We start from the raw sequence: 13,633 nt of genomic DNA, 5'->3' as shown, positions 1-13,633 counted from the left end.
GCTGAAGTCAACATTCTGGTGTCACGACAACGCGCACATAGTTTAACCTCGCATTTGATGGTCTAAAGAAATGTAACCTTGGTCATCAATGGCCTTCCTCTCTATTTTTCAACCCACGTTCATATTAGTCAGTGACAATCTAACTGAATGACTGATGCGTATTTGAATCAATGTCCGTTTCCCACCTATATTCCGACAGCTCCTGCGATTCTTGGCTCGTAGTGCCCCTCCTCCTGCACTGGGATTGGGTGTTGGTGTCAAGCCTCCTGCTGTAGAAACGTTTGTATATCCCTCGTTCGCTTCGATTGGCTATAATTGACCTGCCTCCTTGGCTCGGATTGGCTATTAAAGCCCCTTCCGCTGTGCTAGGATTGGTTAGAAAGTCCCTCATCCTGATCTAGTATTGGCTAATTGCGAAATACTCACAGTTGGAGCTCAGGCACTACTAATGATAAATTACCATCCAATCATATCGCAGGAGGCGTGGCTTGTCTGAATACGGGTGGAAAAAATACGAACGCCGAACCAGCGTGTGAAATGCCACATTGTGAAGACGTTGGCAAGTGAAACGGAGGACGTATAAGATGCTCCTTCAGATGAACGTCTCTGTTCGTTTACCATCTCTTCCGAGGACACAGCTGTCGTGTTTTTGAACGTTTCTTGTGAAACGTTTTCCAGACACCTCGACGAGAAACTTTCCGGGTAGTTTTGTTCCTTTTTTGTGTCTCCCGAACCCGAACGTGTCCGGCAACCACAAACATGTTCGTGGAGGCGTCCAGATTTGTGCTGTATCTTTCAACTCTGAGCGGCTTTCTGCGTGAAGTAAGTGCCACTCCTGCCTTTAATAACAGTCGTATTTTCAAACACACCACTTCTACACAATTTCTTGCCTCATAATTTGAATTTAATCTCGGTTTAGTGGCTGTTGTTGGTGAGCTGTAGCCTATAAATACAGGTTGTAAACATTTAAACAGCTCTAAATGCTCCATGTAAAGCTTTGAGACCAGTGAATTTCAGTATTTCCAGTTTTACAACTTAATGTACCTACTTCATTTGTTGTTATGCAGGTTTCCCTCTAATTGGCGAGTATCTGAGGTAACGCTTCATAAGTTGAATTTTGTCTGGTGTAGTCTTGTTGGTGGATTGTAGCCTAAAAAACGTCTCAAATCTTGAATAAAACGCTCGGTATGAAGCCATTAAGCCAGTTAAGTTCTTTCAAATCTACTATTTGCGCTTTTACAGAACATTTATTAAGCTGTAACTGAGGAAACATGCTTCAGAATTTCAGTTTAAGACTCGTAGCCTGTTAGCAGCTGTTGGTGGATTGTAGCCAATGAAACAAGCTTATATGTTTAAACAGTACCGAATGCTCCATGTAAAGCTATGAAGCCAGGGATATTAAGAGCTTACAACTTGGGCTTTATAGAATGTAATATTGTGTTATGTTGGTATAACCTGTAACAGACTAATACCTGAGGTAATATACCTCATCATTTGACTTTAAGCTATTTTAAAATTTACAGTTGTTGCTTGTGCAAAGGGGTGGGCGATATGGCAAAAAATATTGCATCATGATACCTCAAGACATTTTCACAGTACACAATATGCATCACGGTATTTTCGATTTTCTGAGATTTAATACGTTGGAACAGGCAAAATAGAACCTGTAGTGCCACATATAAAAATACTACAATGATAACAGTAATAAACCCAGAGCTACAGTGGTTTTTATTCGCTGTTTTACATGCTGCACTGTTCTTAATCCAGTTAAACAGGTTTAGTCATGCTTACTTTGTAATGAAGCGTCATTGGTCAGTGTTCTTTAAGCATCTCTTCAGCTTGCTCAGAAAAGCGTATATTGTGACGAAATTTATAATATAGATAAAATATCGCCATATCGCCTATGTCCCTACTTCTGCACAAAATCTATGGATGTATTACGTTGCTATAACCTATAACTGGATAATATTTGAGGTAACACGCCTCATAGTTTGAGTTTAGTCTCATATAAGTGGCTGTTTTTGATAGACAGCCTATAAATACAAACCTAACAGGACAAAATGCTTCATGTCAATCTATGAAGCCAGTAAGGTAAATATTTCAATTGTACATCTTGTATACAGTATTTTAAGTGCTGGCTGAACAAGTGACAGATAATATATGAGGTTGTGCTTAAAAGTTTTAATTTAGTATTAAGTGTTTTTAAATGTGCAATTTTTGCTTCTGCACAATAGTTGTGGATGTATCATGTTGGCATATTTGAATTCTGCCTTTTTCAGTTTGTTGTTGGTGAATTGTGGCCTTTCAGTACATATTCTGTTGAAGCACATATGTGCTTCTGCTGAATATTTTTCAAACGCTGTAACTGGCTAATATTTGAGATTGCAGATGGTTCGTAATTAGAATTTGGTCTTTTATTGCTGGTTGTTGTTGGACTGTAGCCTGTAGGTAAGCTCATGAGTCTAAACACCACTAAATGCTCCATATAAAGCTATTACAGCAGGGAAGTTGACTGTTTTATGAGCATGTCAGAGCCAGGAGACTTACCTCATCAAAACTTGGCAAAAGACACTGGCACCTTTTACACAAGTAGCTTTCACACCCTGAAATAGAGGTAACAGACTCATTCTTTTTTTTCAGAACTTTTTTTTCTATCAGTGAAGCAGTCTGGCTACCTGTCCCGGTAGTGATTAATAGAAATGAGTCATCTTTATGGCAGTGTAGAAGACAGGTGGGTGAACCAGGGCCATAAGGACCATTAAAAAGCACCCTGTTTAAGTAAAATAATTACATTTGGAAGGTACAGAAGCTGCCAGTGCACTACAGAGTACAGACCAGGAAAAAAAGCTGTGGTAATTACTCACCTTCCATTAAGATCCTATTTGTATTTGATCAGTTGTGCTGTTGAGCTGGTTGCAAAGTGATCCTGCACATGCCAGATTGAAACATATTTCCGTTACTCTGACAGCTTGGGTTAAAGGCTTGAGATGACAAATTGGTCACTTCAGCAAACTATCCTATTCGTTCTAAATGTTCTAAATGATAGCCGACATATTTGGCATTTAAAATGCAGCAGGAGGTGGAATGTTTTTGGATGACAGGTGTTATCCTGGACAGATGTGTCTTTTCTAAGGTCAAACTTCTGACAGGTCTTGTTTTCAAACCGATACAATCTTGACACGTGGAATGACGGGTTCCAGACTGAGAAATGTATATGCTCTGATTTCTGATGACTTTGGGTGCTCGTTTTAAAAAGATGCCAGGCTATTCGGCCAGGAGATTTGCTTAAGCTATAGTTATACTTGTTAAAGTGAAATAAACCTTCATCTTAATTAAAATTATGTTACAAGTTGTCATCATTAACAGATTTATCTAGAATAAACAAGACTGGCGTACTGAATATCAGGCCTTTTGTATCTAGTAGCATTGATGGATTTGCGGGTAAACTGACAACAACTGTTAATTCAACATGAGCTGCTGACCATGCTGACCATTAATGATGGCAAAAACAACAGATTTCCCAGTTGCCCCTCAAACAATGTTTCGAATTGTTTAATCAGGACTCTTCCTGATTAATGTTCTTGAATGAACCTCAGTCTGTGCTTTCAGGACCTCCTAGAAACAGAGTTACTTGTGAACCCATGTAATTTGTGCTTAAATAGACTTCTCATGCTTCTTCAACTACACTGTTAGAAATAAAGGTTCTGTGTAGGTACAATGTTTTATTGTTTTTAATATTTGTAGATTTTCAGAATCTAATGTTTTAAAACAGAACAACAAAATAAGAAACCTGGAGATGAGACTGGGTGTGCAGGGTCAATACAACATTAGAACATATAATTTTAATGAATTATGGTACAGTTATGACAAGTTACAGTTATGTTACTGCCCCAGTAACAGTTTCATACCTTTTTTCTGAGAGTGGGTAAACTTGTAAAAATGAATTTATTATGATGGTGGCCTGAATACTAAACAGAGCTGTAGATGATTCACTAGTGATTTAGAAAGCTGTATACAGTGAGAATTAAGTTATGGTAAAATGAACAACCAGAAAGGCTTGTTGAGACAGATAATTCAATAAGAAATTTTAAAAAATAAGTAATTAAAGAGTTAATGCTGCTTACCCTCACAGAGCAGGTACTGTTTGGGTGGTGGATCATTCTCAGCACCACAGTAACGCTGATGTGGTGGTGGTGTGTTAGTGTGTGTTGTGCTGGTACGAGTGGATCAGACACAGCAGTGCTGCTGGAGTTTTTGAACACTGTGTCCGCTTACTGTCCACTCTATTAGACACTCCTACCTTTTCAGTCCACCTTGTAGATGTAAAGTCAGAGACAGTAGCTCATCTGTTGCTGCATAGTTTGTGTTGGTCATCCTCTAGACTGGGCCCACAGGACGCTGTTGGCAGGATATTTTTGGTTGGTGGACTATTCTCAGTCCAGCAGTGACACTGAGGTGTCTCTCCAGCAGCACTGCTGTGTCTGATCCACTCAGACCAGCACAACACACACTAACACACCACCACCACATCAGTGTTACTGCAGTGCTGAGAATGATCCACCACCCAAATAGTACCTGCTCCGTGAGGGTCCATGGGGGTCCTGACCACTGAAGAAAAGGGTAAAAGTGTCTAACAAAGTATCAGAGAAACAGATGGACTACAGTCTGTAATTGTAGAACTACAAAGTGCAGCTATACAGTAATTGGAGCTGATAAAATGGACAGTAGTGTAGAAAAGTGTATATTGGTGTTCCTAAACTTAAAAATGTATATAATAATAATTTTCACTCTACTGTATAAGTCATTCATTTTAAATTACAGCTATAATTAATATGATAAGTGGTTCCAAACTTTTGAACAGTAGTGTATATGATAAGTTATCTCATCAGTTGGTTTATATTTCATCACTAATTGCTCACTCACCCACTCCTAGTTGCCAGAGTTGTGAGTTGTTTTGTAAAGTGGTGTTTGATAGTGAAGACATGAATAAAATGTCAATGACCTGATAGGTCAGCACCATCAGCTTTAAGTTATGACGTCTCGAATGAAACTGAAACAAGAGTTCTTCAAAATAAATGTTTATACAAAAAGCTTACACAATAAGCTCATTATATTTTTCCAGATTGTTCTAGAGATGGATTGTTTTTTCTGAAGATGCTGAACGCAGTTGTGTTATTCTCGCCAGGTCATTTTAAGACCGTACTTTCTGTTGGAATAGTGATCGACTGGGAGCTATGGTTATGTATTATGTGACTGGAGAATTTAGGTTAAGTTCTTCAAATGTGTGAAGGCACAGCACGTGAGCAAGATGTAATGACAAGCTTATCAAGACGGCTGATGGTGTTGTCCAACACTTGGGAATTGGCTACCACTAAACCGGGGGAGAAATAAGTAAACAAGTAAATGAATTTTTTTGATGTGAGGTGAGGTACTTGGGAGTTCAGTCACAGCGTCTAATCCGAAAAGGTCTATTGGAAACCCTGCACTGGTCACGAAAATGAGCTTCAGAAATAGCACAGGGCTCACAGGAGCATTCAGAATTGCAGGAGAGGCACAAAAAGGAGTGGAACATAAATGTGGGAAGGTGTTGTTCATCACAAAACTGTACTTCACTCAGTTTATGTGCCTTTTACCTCTTTTCTGGCGCATATTGCAAATGTATGAAATATGAAATGCCCACAGCAACTCCACCTACTTCATACTGCACCTTTAGAAAATTCCCACTGACTCATTTGAAATTCTTAACCGACTCGTTTGACTCATGACTAAATGCTTTGTTCTAACCAGCTATCCTCTTTTTACTCCTTACACTCTTTCATCTCTAGTCTCTCTGTTCTTTTCTTCCCATTGTTATGCACTTGAGACTCTTCTTATTACATAAACTAGCAAACAGGCAAACACTTCCTTCATTTGGAACATTATGTGAAATAGAGAGAGTAGTTATGTAAATCAGTCCTGCTTTAGCTTCTGAATTTGTGCTGGCAGGCGAACCTCTATACACCTGAGGTGATTATTGTAAGACTCTTGATTTACCTGACGGAAATGCATGAGGAGTAATCATAACAGGACTTGTCAGTCAAAGTTGAGTTCAGTGCTCACTAAACCTCTATAACATTCCAGTTACAGCAGTCTGAATACGTGGTTACATAAATGTAAATACGAGAAGATGTAGAAAATGATGAAAGCTCAGCGTGTTGGATAACTACTAAACCTGTAGTGAAACTGTCTTCTTTTCAGCTAGCTCTCTTTTAGTTTAGCAAGTTGAACAAAATCACCATTAGTTGAAGGGATGGTCTGCATTTTTATCTAAACTGCACAGTTAAGTTAGACTTACAGGTTATCAGGCTTGCTTGTGCACACAGACTTGTTCATTCACATGAAGGTTTTTTTAAAGCATACTTACAGTGGTGTGAAAAAGTGTTTGCCCCTTTCCTGATTTCTTATTCTTTTGCATGTTTGTCACACTTAAATGTTTCAGATCACGCAATTTAAATATTAGACAAAGATAACACAAGTAAACACAAAATGCAGTTTATAAATGAAGGTCTTTATTATTAAGGGAAAAAGAAATCCAAACCTACAAGGTCAAGTGTGAAAAGGTGATTGCCCCCTAAACCTAATAACTTTGTTGGGCCACCCTTAGCAGCAGTAACTGCAATCAAGTGTTTGTGATAACTGGGAATGAGTCTTTTACAGCGCTGTGGAGGAATTTTGGCCCACTCGTCTTTGCAGAATTGTTGTAATTCAGCCACATTGGAGGGTTTCCACAGCATCTCAATTGGATTCAGGTCAGGACTTTGACTAGGCCACTCCAAAGTCTTAATTTATTTTTTTCTTAAGCCATTCAGAGGTGGACTATGTGATGTGTGATGGTTTGTTTTGGATCATTGTCCTGCTGCAGAACCCAAGTGCGCTTCAGCTTGAGGTCAAGAACAGATGGCCGGACATTCTCCTTCAGGTTTTTTTTGGTAGACAGCAGAATTCATGGTTCCATTTACCCCAGCAAGTCTTCCAGGTCTTGAAGCGGCAAAACAGCCCCAGTCCATCACACCGCCACCACTATATTTTACTGTTGGTATGATGTTCCTTTTCTGAAATGCTGTGCTACTTTGACACCAGATGGAATAGGACATACACCTTCCAAAAATTTCAGCTTTTGTCTCATCAGTCCACAGAGTCTTCTCCCAAAAGTCTGGGGGATCATCAAGATGTTTTCTGGCAAAACTGAGATGAGCCGGTATCAATCAAAAAGCAATTGTTATGATTATATTGACTTTAAAAAATAATAGTCATGTGGTGGTTCGACCAGATCACTGAGTAACAAAAACATCAATACCACACAAGAGTTAAATTTGTTCTGGTTCACGTTGTCAGCTAGTTTAGAAGGCCAACCATCATTGTACTCTGATCACCATTGATCAATTAGACTAAAGCAAGCTTGATTTAGATGCAGCATGGCAGCAAAGTGGATCAAGTTTAGAGTATTTTGTAAATTTTTCTAATGGCAGTCTTGCTCGTAGTAGAAAAAAAAACAAATCCCTATGTTTGTCCCTACTCAATAACTACATGTGATCGTGTTGCTGCCAGGTGAAAGCCGCATTTATAACACAGGAGCTCTTTGAGAGCATCAGTGGTACAGAAATGGCATAGTTACCACTTCAGATCTAAAATACTCTTCATTTAGCTCTGCTCTCGAAAAATAAAAATAAATATGCATTGATACAGCTTCCTCATGACCCACTAAATAAATCTCTTGACCTACCAGCAGGTCACAACCTACAGTTTTTAAATAAACACTGCTTTAGAACACCTACATGTGTGACATGGCTGATGACTGGGCTGTTTCTGTGTGGTCAGTAATATCAGATTTGATATGTGATGTTATCGACCATCAAACCTTTTAATTTATCATTGCTCTGTCATCTATCATTTGAAAAGAAATGCAGAGTTCTTGTAGAATCAGTCTCCATTGTTGCCCTATGGTATAAATGCTATGTCAGGTGTGGTCATGTGTTGTTCCCTTGTTTTTGCACTTTTCTTCTCTGAACAAAGTAACATTTTAAAGAGCAATGTAAAAGATATATTGTTGTGCCCAAAAGTCTTTTTGCAAAAATGATTTAGAACAGAGGGTGGGTGTTTTTTTGTTTAAAAGAGCATTGTGTAAAAGGAATAATTATGATTTTTGTTGAAGGAAATGTATAAAATGTGAAAACAATTATTATTGATAGGCTCATAACGGCCTGTTTTCTTCCGTATTAATCAAAGCTATAACAGACCAGAGAATGTATTATGGAAACAGTTATTAATGGCAGCAGAAGGCCTAACACATGCCTGGATGTGCATGCACGGCATTCAGATACGGCATGCAAGTTCTTGGCTTGTTTACAATATTTAGGCCATGAGATGATTAGAGAGATTGACAGAAATAAATAGAGTAAATACCGATTGCATGCTAGGAACAAATATCAGCTGATTCCAATCCTGGCTGATTCTAACTGTGCAGTACAGTAGGTCATAGAACTGTCCTATTCTGTTTATTCTGTTTAATCTCCTTTTACTATGTTTGTCTCAATGAGCTTCTTCCAAGACAAATTCCATCCAACTTGGCCAATAAAAGCGGTTCTAGTTCTAATTCTGAGTAAAACGTGGCAGGCTGGGTGTTCTTGATGACACCTTGATTGGGTGATTGGGATTTCAGCTAATGTCTGCTTCCTGACCCCTTGATTAGATTCCTGAGTGGGGAAGCGCGTTCCTCACCATGCTCAATGAGGCATGATGACCCTGATGGCACATCTCAAGTGGAGTGACAGATGGATCAGAAACATAATGATTCTCAATGGTAGGTCAGCGGTGCCTGAATGTCTTGTAAACAGCTACTTAAAATTTGTAGTAGGTATTTGCACATTGCACTATTTTGGTACAGTTCATTAGGTTACATCAGTGCAAAGCAGATTTGCATGTTGCATAGAAAATAGCAGGTGTCCTCTTGAGTTGCTGAACAGTTTGTTATATAGCAGTTAAAACTCATCTGCAGTGGGCTGTCATAAGTAAATCATTAAAATCGATTAGAAGTTACCGTCTTGAATCAGCAGAAGATTAGCAGATGATTAGTTTTGGCAAATTGCATGATGCTCTTTCTTACGGTCAAAAACAGTCTGGCAGACACACCTATTTATAGACACATGCAAAGGCTTAACACCCCAGTCAAAGTGAACATGTCCTCTACATAGAATAAACTTAACTATAGCCTTTTCTGCTAATTTTAGAGAACACATATTATTCATTCAGTTTAATATATTGGGGAAAGAATTGACTTCTGTACATTCTATATTTTTTTCCCTGTTTGTTACATTTAGTAAATAACTAGAAAATATGCATTCATATATGCAGTAGAAGACATGTTAAGCTATTTTCATGTTTTGAAAACATGTAATTTGACCAGAGGTGCTCAAACTGCCTGCATTTCCTGCCACATAGTGTTTTATATTTTTTACATCTTTTAAAATGCACATAGTGGCCAAAGTGAAAAACATAACCATTGGTAAATCGCCACCTACAGTGACAGAGATTTTTTCAATTTACCGACTAGGAAAACCCTCTCTGCTGAGGTATCTTCAAAGTAGGAAGAATATTTAAAAAAAAGCTTCAAACATTTTCGGGTAGGGCTGGACTATATGAAAATATTTATCATGTCAATATGTCACAATATACAGCATACTGAGAATATCATCAGTGCTTAAAGGTGTCATGGAATACATTTATTAAGTATTTTAAATTGTTCTCTGATGTTTACATAGAGGTCATGTGACTTTGGTCAGACTGAAAAATGCCCAGATACGGTTTTACAACCCAGTGATTCGGCCCTGGAAGGAAACAAGCTGTTTTAGCTTTTTTTGGGGGACACATTAATAATTTGATGAGCTCTGCTCTGATCTGCTGGTTTACAGCAAGGCACCACAGTAGCTCACACAGATGCAACATGTCGTATAGAATTGACCCGTTTTACCACCCGCTTTTGCAAATGCCGATTTGCATGCGAAGGAAGAGACAACTATGTTTGAGGTTCACTGTATGTCAGTTCCATGTACCAAACTCTTATGTAAATACAGTTTTCCATTCTATGGAAAAACATAAAGACACTAACCAAATGCATGTTTCAATAGAAAAAGAGTGTAATTAGTCCTTTACTTGGATTCACTGCTGTTCAGTGTGTGAAGTATTTTATGTAAATCTTTAGATTTATAGTTTTTAATAGTATTTTTAAAATGTGGCACTGGATTTTTTTTTGTCTGTTCCGATTTATCAGACCTCAGTCATGAAAAACTCGAAGTATCGTGATATATTTTTTTGTCATATTGCCTACCTCTATTTCAGGCAAACAGCATTTGAATGCTGGGTGATGGACGGAAACACAAAACAGTGTATTCTGTCAAACGGGTGATGCTGAGGGGTGCCATGCTGCGCTGCAGAACATTACGTAATGGGACAATAACGTATCAATGCTGATTTTAGAATAGAATGTCCCTTTAAGTCTTTTTTAAATGCTTCTTAATTGATCTTTTTTCCAATAACGTATTTGGGGATCTTTGAAAGGATGTGAATGATCTGTTATGTTTCTGATCAGTGACTATTACTAATATAATCAGTAGTGAGTGAAGTTAAAACAGAGACTGTTCTCAAAGTCTAGACAATGAAGTCAGAATCTCAAACTGAAAGGTGACTTCATTTTTTCCTGGTAGATCTCTCTGTGTTCTTCTGTTTGCCACACATTTTACACTGTCTTCCCAAAGGCTGCATTCAGATGGCCTGAATGTGTGCAGCCCATAGGTATCTGTCCTTCACATATTACGCCAACATATTAAACAAACTCCATGTCAGCAAATAAAAAAAAAAACCTTTTCTACATGAAATGAATTCTACATGAATTTTCTGCATCGACACACCGCTGTGAGTTTTGTCATTTCTGAAGATTCTAATTCAGATTGTATATGAACGTCGGCAGGGCCAGAAGTCACTGACACTGAAATAATTAACTGTAACACACTGTTTTGTTCTCAAAGGCACGGTATGATTTTCTGTTTTAGACATATACGTGTGATAAAGGTCTACTTTTCTGTCTTTGAATTGATTCTTGGGATAAAAAAATGGTAAGGGCAAAATCTGTATGTACAGACTGTTACCTAACATTAAAGAAATATTTTATTCAGCTTTACTGAGCACATTTAGAGGGTTTGATTGATTGAAGATGTGTTTTATATTGGACTCGTTTTACAGTACTTACCTGCAGTTTTTCAGTGCATGTTTTCAAGAGCATCATACTGCAAAGCCCAACACCAGAGACAAGAGAGAAAGATAGATGATGTATAAACTTGCCCATTAAAAGCTAATGAAGAAATTTGCAATGCTTTTGGGGAAATCAACTACTGAATGATTTTGTTTTCAAATATTCTGTTGCATTGAATATATAAGCACAGTTTATTAAGTGGTAAAAGTATGTTGAGAATATAATTGATTTACCAGAAAAAATGCCTGCAAACCACTTTCAGTGCCAAAATCCCAGTATAAAAATTACACTGAATAAATCAAGTTGAAAATGTTCATACAATGAAGATTGAAGTAACAGTAACAGCAGTAAGAGTACATTTTTAGTTTGTTTACAATGTTTAATCTACTGCTTTCTGTTGTAGTCATTTCAAGAGTGCTGTAATTCTGCAAATAATTTTGGGCTCTACCTTTGGTAAACAAGTGACACATTTGGACTTGACACTGATGGTGTAAATCTTAAAGGAGGATTATAATTCATTGTTTTTTGTCCAACATTTCTGCATAATTTAATGCTTAAGATGTAAACAGAGTCATTCAGAGTTGTTTGATACTTCATTGTAGAGAAACTTACAGAGTCAGAATTGTTCACAGTGGTAATGACAGGAACCAGACACGGTGTTGAATGTCTTTATAAGCTCCCTCACAGTAAGTTATTAATGAAATAGTTATGAATGTGCTTCCTGATCTCTGAGACATTGTTTTAAGATGGTTGTGTTCAAAATGTATATATAACATTTGTGGTGGAGAGGTATTTGTGAGGTATTGTAAAGCAGAATAGTACCAAAGGGGTTAACACTATTTTACCATCATCAACATTACATATAAAAACGTTCGTTGTACGTTCGTTGCTCAGTTTGGATAGTACATAAACTGTCTACATTTGTGATGTAGACACCATGTTCCTGTCACCACCACTGTAAGGAAATCTGAGTCATATGTTTAAATACAATGAAACGTTTCACTTCAAAGCACTCTGACTTACTTTGCTTATATATCAATAATTGTGTAACAATTTTGAATAATCAGTGGAATTCTCCTAATAATGAGTTCTGGCTTTTTAGATGACTTAAATGAGAAATTGGGCGGCATGGTGGCACATTGGGTAGCGCTGTTGCTTTACAGTAAGACAGGCCTGTGTTAGATTCCTGGCTGGGTGACCAGGGTCATTTTTGTGTAAAGTTTCTTCTGCACATGTTTCTCTCCACAGTCCAAAGACATGCATTCAAGCTGATTGGACACGCCAAATTGCCCATAGGTGTGAATATCTGTCTGCCCTGTGATGGACTGGAGACCTGTCCAGGGTGTTACCTGCCTTTCACCCATGTGACCCAGAAGGATAAGTGGCTTAGAAAGTGTGTATGTGTGTGTGTGTGTGTGTGTGTGTGTGTGTGTGTGTGTGTGTGTGTGTGAGAGAGATTATATTTTCCACACCCTATAAAAGTTACTTTGAAAACTTTGGCAGACATAAGACAAGTTCCTACACATTTGGTGTGAAACCAAGCACTGTGCTCTGGAAGATTTAATTCATTAAGTGGTGCTCCATCTCACTGCCAAACATCTATTAATCTTCATTCCACTAATTTTAAAGATTCAGATCATTTAAAGCCTGAGTTTAAATAACACCTATGGGTATTTGGAGAATCCATTTCTCAGTTATCTAAATCAGTTATGGATATTCAGTCAACTGTCATCAGTAGGTTATATAAATTAAATAAGATGTGAAAAAGTCCTTTATTGAATCGCTTCACTAGCCATGTTTCCATCCATCTGCCAGTTGTTGAATAATTGGCAAATGAAATGTTGCAAATGTTTCCATTAGCTCTGCACAAACTGTCTTGGTCCTGTTCATAAAACACTTCTGAAGCAAATGGAGTGAGTTTACAGACAACCTTTTAATGTTAAGCAAATTGTCATTGCTGTTTTCTTTTTTTTTTTATTTCATGGCTATATTTTATATTGTAAGGGTGCAAAGACAAAACATGCTCACATAAATACGATGGCTCAGGAAATCTATTAGGGTGCCTACTGGTGGGCTTAACTGGTGGTGCATTACATCTATTTACTGTTTGATACTACTGTTATATTTTTTCCTTGATAAGGTAACGACACACTGTAATTACTTCATCAGTCAACTGCCACATTCTGTTATGTTCTGTAGCTACAGCCAAGCCAAAACGACAACATTTTGGTTACTTTGTTTAATTATTTTATACGTGATTGGAAAACATGTTTCTGTCATAGTTTCTTTTTAATTGGCAAAAAATAATTTTATCGACACCTCAAGCAAGTGTACAAACTGTACAGTGTG

General features: G+C 37.7%; 1 protein-coding gene across 1 annotated transcript in view; it reads left to right on the top strand.

Annotated features, from left to right (window-relative positions):
* The first annotated feature begins 543 nt into the window (after nt 1-543).
* Nucleotides 544-13,633, top strand: part of vipr1b (vasoactive intestinal peptide receptor 1b) — a 131,042-nt gene continuing 117,952 nt past the window's right edge. Inside the window, exon 1 of the mRNA XM_017717465.2 lies at nt 544-822. Within this exon, the coding sequence (XP_017572954.1) occupies nt 760-822 (63 nt within the window). The 5' untranslated portion in view covers nt 544-759. The remainder of the gene's footprint in view (nt 823-13,633) is intronic.

This window comes from Pygocentrus nattereri, chromosome 24 (genome assembly GCF_015220715.1).
Source record: "Pygocentrus nattereri isolate fPygNat1 chromosome 24, fPygNat1.pri, whole genome shotgun sequence".
Taxonomy (NCBI): Eukaryota; Metazoa; Chordata; class Actinopteri; order Characiformes; family Serrasalmidae; genus Pygocentrus; species Pygocentrus nattereri.
Note: the sequence above shows the minus strand (reverse complement) of the source record. Positions and strands in the feature narration are given on the sequence as shown.